Source organism: Neophocaena asiaeorientalis, unplaced genomic scaffold (genome assembly GCF_003031525.2).
Source record: "Neophocaena asiaeorientalis asiaeorientalis breed wild unplaced genomic scaffold, Neophocaena_asiaeorientalis_V1.1 scaffold36, whole genome shotgun sequence".
Lineage (NCBI taxonomy): Eukaryota > Metazoa > Chordata > Mammalia > Artiodactyla > Phocoenidae > Neophocaena > Neophocaena asiaeorientalis.
Window position 1 is genome coordinate 3,480,577 of NW_020174149.1, and position 8,110 is coordinate 3,488,686.

Consider the following 8,110-nt stretch of genomic DNA (forward strand, 5'->3'; position numbering starts at 1 on the left):
CGTGTGTCATCCCCAACTTTCCCCTGAAGCTCCACACTTTGCTCACCTTAACAGACTGGCCGAGGTTTAGGTTAAGCCCTGTCCAGATGGAATTTCCTTGAGGAATTGAAGTGTTGGAGGAGAGGAGGAGGGGTGGAGAATGAAGTATTTGGGAGGAGGTGCCTGGGAAAGCACACTAAGGAGAAGAGCACAATTACCACCTCGCTTCTATTTTCTGCTACTATAAAAAGCCAGTATTTGGAGGAAGGTCAGGCTAAGCCACTTGAGTGATTCTGATCGTTTTGGCACGTTATGTTCTCAGCACTTAAATGGCCAGTCATAACAATATTTATTTATAAATTGAATTAGATGTTAATTTAAAATGATTCTAGAAATAGAAATCTTCTGTGGCAGTAATTCTTTTTTTTTTTTTTTTTTTATTGCGGTACGCGGGCCTCACTGATGTGGCCTCTCCCGTTGCGGAGCACAGGCTCCGGACGCGCAGGCTCAGCGGCCATGGCTCACGGACCCAGCCGCTCCGCGGCATGCTGGATCCTCCCGGACCGGGGCACGAACCCGTGTCCCCTGCATCGGCAGGTGTGGCAGTAATTCTTAAACTTTATGGGGTACAAACTCCACTGAGAATTTACCCTAGAACTCTGAACGCTTCCCCCAGAAAAATGCACATATATGTGTAATGACGCAGAGACAATGTCATTTTTAGCAGCTGTAAGCATTCTTTACGAGTAGAGATCCATCTTTGTTGCAAAGAATATCAAAAGTGAAGTTTTAATCAAAACACCAAAATCTGACAGATGTAAAATTCCAAAGCCAGATCACTGTGTGCAGACTTTTTAAAGGAAATGGTTGGAAAGTGGTTCCACTAAGTCCTCAATTTTCTCACCCACGTGGAGACCATGAAAGGATAAGATTTGGGTTTATGAAGAGATTTCTTTGGGGAGCATTGTTACCCTACTGCGAATGCCCCCCACCCACACCCACGTGCTGGGGATTACTGAGTCCGTTACTCTTCAGGTAGGATCTTCTATACGATGAGGAAACATGTTCCATGTGGTTGAGAGAAACAAAAAATTGGTGCTCAACTCCAGGTTAAAAAGCTAAAGAGTCTGGGGGCAACAAGATAAAAGAGGCATGTTGGGATCGCACCCACTGTGGAGAGCGAGCTGTGGGTAACCAGGTATGAGCTGCAGGGAAGAGAGATTTGCAGAAGCTGTTTCGAGTCCTACTCGAGAGGACCCCTAGAAGACCATGTCCCAGGGTGAGGGCTGAGGCCAGTCATGATGCGTGGTACCGTCCTCTGGGTCCTGAGAGTGAATCCATACACCCTGGCAAGAACTGTTCTATAACTCCTTGCCTCTCATCTTAAATTCTCTTCCATCCCAGAGTCCAACAGAGCCAGAGAGTGAGGAAGCAGTTGAGGTTGGAAAAGAGAGCAGAAGTCGATCTCATTCCTGTCCCCCAACTCAGACCTCACATGGTGAGTTGAAGTGTTGAAGATGAATGAAAGAATGTAGATTGAAACGTTGATTACAATGGAATTGAGACTGTGCATTTTGACTTAGGCCAAAGGACAGCTAAGAGCATCAGGGAATTTCTTGGCATCTGGCCAAGCTTCCATCCGGGGCCAGGGGAAGATTTGTGCACATCTCCTTCCCCACCCTTTACATTTTAAAGGGGGTAGTGAGACACACACACAGAAAATTGCATTTTGACTACATTTCATGAATTGTGCAGTTATATTTTTTACCCACTGTGGGATGTAAGTAGACCTCTCAGGCCTGTGTGACAGGCTGGCCCTTGTGTTTCGTACAGAAAACGAAAGCTGCTCTGATTAATAAGTGGGGGAGGGGGCACTGGATTTTGGGAGAGTAGGCAGAGGAGCCAGCAGGGCTGAGATGGGGGGGAGCAGGACAGACTACATAATTTGTGGGGCCCGATGGAAAATGAAAAATGTAGCACTTGTTCAAAATTATTAAGAATTTCAGGACAGTGACAATAAAGCACTTAACCAAATGTGGGGCCCTGTGCACCTACATGGGTCACATGTGCATAAAGCCACCCCAGTGAGCATCAGAGGTTAGAAGAGGAGGAGACCCTGCTAGGGGTCCAGGTAAAGAGAGACTTGGGAGAAGAGGCTTGTCTAGTCAAGACTTTTTCAGTGTAATGATGTGCAATGTGATCGCCTCTTTGAGATCCCACAAATCTGCAGAGAGATCGCAAACTTCCTTACGCGAATGGATTTCTTGTAGAAGCTGGTGAAGGGGGTGGCAAGTGGCTAAAACAGAGTAAGCTACCTGGTTAAGGGGACAGCTGACACCTGGTTATTCACCTGACGTTTTCCATAAATTTCAAAGGTTTAGGTAAAGAACCCATGTTCTACGACAAGAGATTTCCTTGCGTCGTGTAGTGTCAGGGGATCGATTGGCCTTTTCGTTTATTTATTAGTGCAGCAGGATGTTGCTCAGGATGGGCCACTGGGGACCAAATCTGGAAGTACAGAGGCTCTACATACTTGACATTGTAATGGAAACCATGGATGGCGGGGGCCAGACACCCCTTCTGGGTTTACGAAGAGATGGCAGAGCCACATCAGCCCCTGCTGTGGCCCATGCCCCTCCCAGCGATATATGAGAGGTTGACTGGGAAGGGGCTGCTGCAGCTGCCCCTCACCCCGAAACCAAGCAAGAGAGGTTCCTAGAAAATCACTCATACAGAGTGGGATCACGAAGCAGGTACTGGTGGTTCATTTCTGATGGGTATTTTGTATTGGCAGTAGGCTTGCGGATCTGCCTCTGCCCCTCCTAAGCAGGGCAAAGGGGGTTGGAGACAAATGTGGGCAGTGGTGGGGCAGCCGAGGAGCAGCTTCAGTCCTGCCTTGGCATGACAAGGCCATCTGCCTTTTCTATAGATGAAGTGGATGCTGAGAAGGTAGCTGTCTTGAGCCTTTCTTTTTGGCAATAAGAGGCCATGGAGAGTACAGGTGGGATGAGGGTGGTTGGAAGAGATCAAGGAGCATCCAGGTCTCTTAGGTCACTGACCTAGGCAGTGTGAAGTTCCCTCAGTGCTTCCCGAAGAACTCCCTTGTAGAAGAAGCAACATTATATAGAGAGGATGAGACAGGGACTCTTGATTCCCATCCCCATCCTGCCCATCCCCCTCCCTTGCCCACCCAACACCCTGGAGAAGATAGGAGATTTTTTTCCAGAGGCCTACCGTTTTCCCTCCCACCACCCTACCTCGGGGGTGAGAAAGGGGCGGAAGAGAAAAAGAGCAGCCTTGCTCCTTTCCCACTTCACGTCCTTCCAGCCCCCAGCCCTGCCAGCAATGGGGGAGGAGAAACTTTCCTTTGGATATGAGGCTGCCATCTTCAGCTGGACTTGACTGAGTTTTTTAATATCAAGAAGTGACGAGGAAGTTTTAGAGTCTGTCCAGGGTATCATTAAGGCGAGCAGGAAAAGGAGATTCAACACAGCCCAGCTGGGGGCAGGATGGGAGAGAATTAATACTATTTCTGGCTTGCACCCTAAGGAATTGAGGTTGCTCAATAAACTGATTAATATCTGACTAAGGACTTCTCATTCTATGACAGAAGTTGAATCACTGTGCATTCGCGTGGTGGTGTACTGTGTTTATAAATTGTTAGTTTTAAGAGTGTGATTAGATTTTCTCTGCAAATCAAAAACTTGAAATATTAAGTGAGGAGAAAAGAGACACACCAGAAGGCAAATTTCCAGATATAGATAGAAGAGACACTTAGGTATCTAATAACTGCCTTTTTCTTTTGTCTTTCTTTAAAAAATTTTTTCAATCTATCACGGATTCACTAACAGTTGATGCAATGGCAGAAATAGGTGTATAAAAATATTTGTAAATAATTTATTATTCATGTTCATTTATTTGTCGAACATGTTATTCTGTTAAATTATTTAATATTCATCATAAAATTTGCCAGGCTACTCCTCTATTTAATTTTTTACTTAAGTGTGACTGTGTTCATACAATAGCGGTGTGGCAAATCAGTCTCTCTCTCTCCTCTTCTCCCCATTACTAGAGGCTTCTTAAGTATATTCAGTGCTCTTTTTATTTAGACAAAATTACTTCATCTTTCATTTCATCTTTACATTACAATATTCTTTACATTTTTTTAAAACTTTCAATATATTAGCTGTACTGAGAAGGAAAAATTGCTGTGAATGATAATCTATTAAGAGAGGGCAATGACTTCATGCCTTGTTGTCGTCACCTCAGAGTTGTTACAGCTTTATGTCGTCTTTAGGAACAGGCTCCAGATTTCTTATTTTTCTTGTTTCAATTCTGCATCATCTATTTTCTTCAATCCCAGTCTCCTAAAATGTAAGCAGTACAAAATATTCTCATCCATCACAACAATAGCATGTAAAAGGAAGCATATGCAAATACAGGTCATGACCCTAATTGCCTAATTATACCTGCATTGAATTGTGTTGCACTTGAAATGAGTGAGATGTTGATGGGATCCTGAATTTGTCATGGGCACTTCGAATGACAATGTTACCGTTGACTCATCTCTCTCCCTCATCGCCACCCCACTCCCAACATCTGATTAGTTGCCAACCTCTACCTGTACAATATCTCAGGACCTCAGCAGAAACATCAGTGGTTCTCCTTTTCCTGATAAACAACATTCAGAATATTTTATGTGGCTCTGAATATCTGCACCCTCTGCTCTTACCCCACCCTTCTTGTCTTCTTTCCTCTTCTCACCAAACTGAGCCCCAGCTCTTCTTGGCTCACCTTGCTTTAGTGCCTTTGCTCGTACTCCTCTCTTTGCCTGAAAATACCCTCTCTCTTCCCTCTAGTCTCTGAATGTTCAAAATAGAGTCACCATTCAAAGTCCAACTCATGAAATATCCCTGGATTCCCACATGAAGAAACATTCTTTTTTTTTTTGAGTCTCTGTAAGACCTTATTAGTGCCTCTCATATCATTTCATTTATCCTATCAAATATTGAGGGCTTACTACCTGCCAGACAGTTCTAGGCATTGGGAATACGACAATGGACAAAACTTATGGGATTTATAGAACTGAAATTCTAGTAAAAAAGATGAACCCTAAATATATAATATGTCAGATGAGGATAAGTACCATGGTAAAAATAAATCAGGAGTGCTCTGAGAAGCTCTCACTGATAAGATGTCACAACCTGCCTCCTTATTTCCTTCAGGTCTTAACTAAAGGGTCAGGTTCAATTTTATATAAAAAAATTTTTTAACATATGCTCTGTACTAGAACATAATAGGTAGGTAGCTTATTAAATTTTTGAACCTCTTGTGGTAGCTTGTGCTCTGATTTGTACTAGTAGATAATTCAATAAATACGTATCAGTATAAAGAATGATTATAATAACAGCAATTATTTATAAAATGAGATCCTGGAAAAATAAATTTTGATTTAAAGTTGAGGAAAAAGATCTTCTGAATTTGAGACCTGGGTTATTGAGATGGTGTCCTTTGTACCTGCAGGCAACTCCCTCATGCAGGACCTTTTATGCTAGAGAGGTCAAATGTTGGATAATATGTCATAGGCATGAATTCCCGATTCCGTCATCGCCTGTTACTACTTAGTGAGTGACTGTAGAGTAATGAGAGGGATGCCCATATGTGGCTTAGGGGAAGCTATCTCATTATTTCATACCTGTAGTCATGATTATAACTGACCTTCTATAGCTCTCACTTTACAGGTGTTTATTTCCCTGTGCCTTCCAAGAAATCTAACTTTCTTAGAAACTTCTTTCGAAAACACGTAAGCCTTTTTAAACTTTCTGGATTAGCTCTACATAACTGCCTATGCATTTTAATTGGTATTCAAGTATTTACCTTAGGTTCTTTTGATCAGGATTCTGGATTTCTTGGGGCTGGCAGGTCACGGAGTAAAGTAACCCATTGGCAGGTGATGAATGCATGGATTGTTGGAGCAAATCACTCAGTGTCTTGGTGACACTTTTGGCTATTGTTGTTCTCCCAAACCTTTGGGGCAGATTAGGAACATGTCTCGAGATGCTGTCCTCTGTATTGCTTCCAAATCTCAGAGGCGGGTTGGCCATCGCCCCAGTGCTTCTTTCTTCTTCCACGGTCCTCCCAAATCTCAGTGGCAGGTTGGCTACTGAGGGTGGCATTTTGTTGACTGCAGGTGTACTCATCTTAATGACGTTTTTTGGACCCCAGTCTTTTAACTCTTCAAAATTGAGACTTCTTTCTTTTCCCCAGCAGAGATCTCCTCTAGGCTATAATTAGAAATAACCATTAAAATAACATTATTATTATAAGCAATGGATTTAAACCCCAAATTAAGTTAAATCCAGACTTTAATCTGTAGGATTAAAGCTATGAACAAAGTTTGTGCTTTCATGTGTAGAATTTTTAAAATAAATAATTTGTATTAAGCTTCTTAAAGCAATCTAGTTTCACCGTCCCTGGACTATTGTAAGACAACTATAAAATATTAACGCAGCAATGTGTTCGAGCAGCAAGAACATAATGAAGTAGTGAAATGAGGCAAAAGTTTATTTTACTGCAGTTATTCTCCTTCAGCTTTGATTCATGTTGTTTATGAACTATGTCATAGATTTTTATATTTTGCTTTTAGAGACACCTCCCACTGCCTCTCCATTTCTCTTGTTTCCCTCCTCTTTAAAAGCCAAAGTGGTGGGCTCATGAAAGCAGAGATGCTAGCCACATTTTGGGGTACAGCTGGAGGAGACTTCTTTTTTACCTGTTCATATTCAGAGTTCCACTCTAAAAGCATTTCTCAAGAAATTGATTGCATTTTTGTCAGTATGTAAATTATATTAGTAAAACACCGATTGGTTTGTGGGTTACTACACCACTACTATACCAACTTTAAAGCAACCACTTAAAATACGGCAAATATTTAATTGGATTTAGTTTTACCATGAAAGTTTGTCCATGTGAAGATTTTTAAATAACTGTTTTCTGATTGTAAAAAGTAATACCTATTCATTTCAGCAAATTTGGGAAATTCTATAAAGGCATAGAGAACAAAAAAAAAAATAACAGGGAATTCCACCATCTAGGGATAAACATTTTGCTTTGATATAGAAAGACAATTCAAACGTCCAGCTGAAATGTATCCAGTACTTATTTCTGCAGCTACTTATTACAGCTGTGAACTTCTGAGTCAAATCGAAAATTAATGCGCCTTATGCTTGCAAAGTATCAAACTCTGCACTAAAATGGTCGTGAGAGGCCAAGCTGTGTGCTGTTGTGCTACCAAATACAAGTTAGAGCCATACGCTGCCATGCGAAGGCGGAAGTGTGACAAAAAACAAAACACAAACTTCTTCCTTACTCTTTACAAAAGCACTGGACTCAGGACAAATGTTCAGTAGTTTATGCTAGTCATGTTAGATAGAGTTAAAAACTTACCTCAGAATATTTGTCATAATTCTTTTTGCTGTGAAGATTGGGCATCATTGATTCATCTGAACAGAAGATGTTTGATGTTAATAAGATTGAAGTGGCTAAAGTCAGTAAAATGAATTGTTTTGATGAAATAATTTCCATTTTGTCCAAAATCTAGAATTAAGTTTATATGTGCAGCCCGATGTCTATATGAAGGGAAATTGTGGTCTTTTTATCCTGTCCAAAAACAAAGGAAAGTTCACTTTCACAGCGAACTCAATCCCACGTGTTTTAAGCGCCAACATTAATTAGTGTTTAACTGAAATATGTATGTAAGGAATGTGGGTAATTCATTCTAGGAAGACAGCAACGTTTCTGCTTGCAAATTCATTAACTTTGAAAATAATTTTCTTCATTATGAAGGAACATTTAATTAGATAAGTTTGGGGGCATCGTCATTAAGATTCCAAACAGAATGCTTCATTTCTCTGAGCTCAAACAAGAAGTATTTTCTTTTTGGTGTTTACGTCAATTCTTGGGAGAAGGAAAAAAATGTATTCAATACATGCTAGCTTTGTTTAAAAAGTGTTTTTTCCACACAAAAGAGTTAGGCGTAGTATTTTCAAAATGTCAGATAAAATTACAAGTGTGAAAAGAATTCCAAGACCCAAATAAAATGCCATTAATTAACTTTTTGTAAAATGCTGTT

The 8,110-nt window shown here is 41.1% G+C and overlaps 1 protein-coding gene across 1 annotated transcript; it reads right to left on the reverse strand.

Moving 5' to 3' along the window:
• Positions 1-4,294: 4,294 nt before the first annotated feature.
• Positions 4,295-7,563, reverse strand: NPVF (neuropeptide VF precursor). Its single transcript, XM_024755070.1, has 3 exons — positions 7,426-7,563; positions 5,857-6,263; positions 4,295-4,346 (listed from the first exon to the last, which is right to left on the reverse strand). The coding sequence occupies exons 1-3, from the start codon at positions 7,561-7,563 to the stop codon at positions 4,295-4,297; spliced, it is 597 nt and encodes a 198-aa protein (XP_024610838.1).
• Between the last annotated feature and the right edge of the window lie 547 nt (positions 7,564-8,110).

Bases quoted from the DNA above. Each gene is read 5' to 3' on its own strand.
- NPVF (XM_024755070.1), bottom strand. From the start codon at position 7,563: ATGGAAATTATTTCATCAAAACAATTCATTTTACTGACTTTAGCCACT. The intron at 6,264-7,425 runs GTAAGTTTTTAA...TTCTAATTATAG, and splicing joins ATTATGACAAATATTCTGAG to CCTAGAGGAGATCTCTGCTG. The intron at 4,347-5,856 runs GTAAATACTTGA...CTTACATTTTAG, and splicing joins CCTGATCAAAAGAACCTAAG to GAGACTGGGATTGAAGAAAA.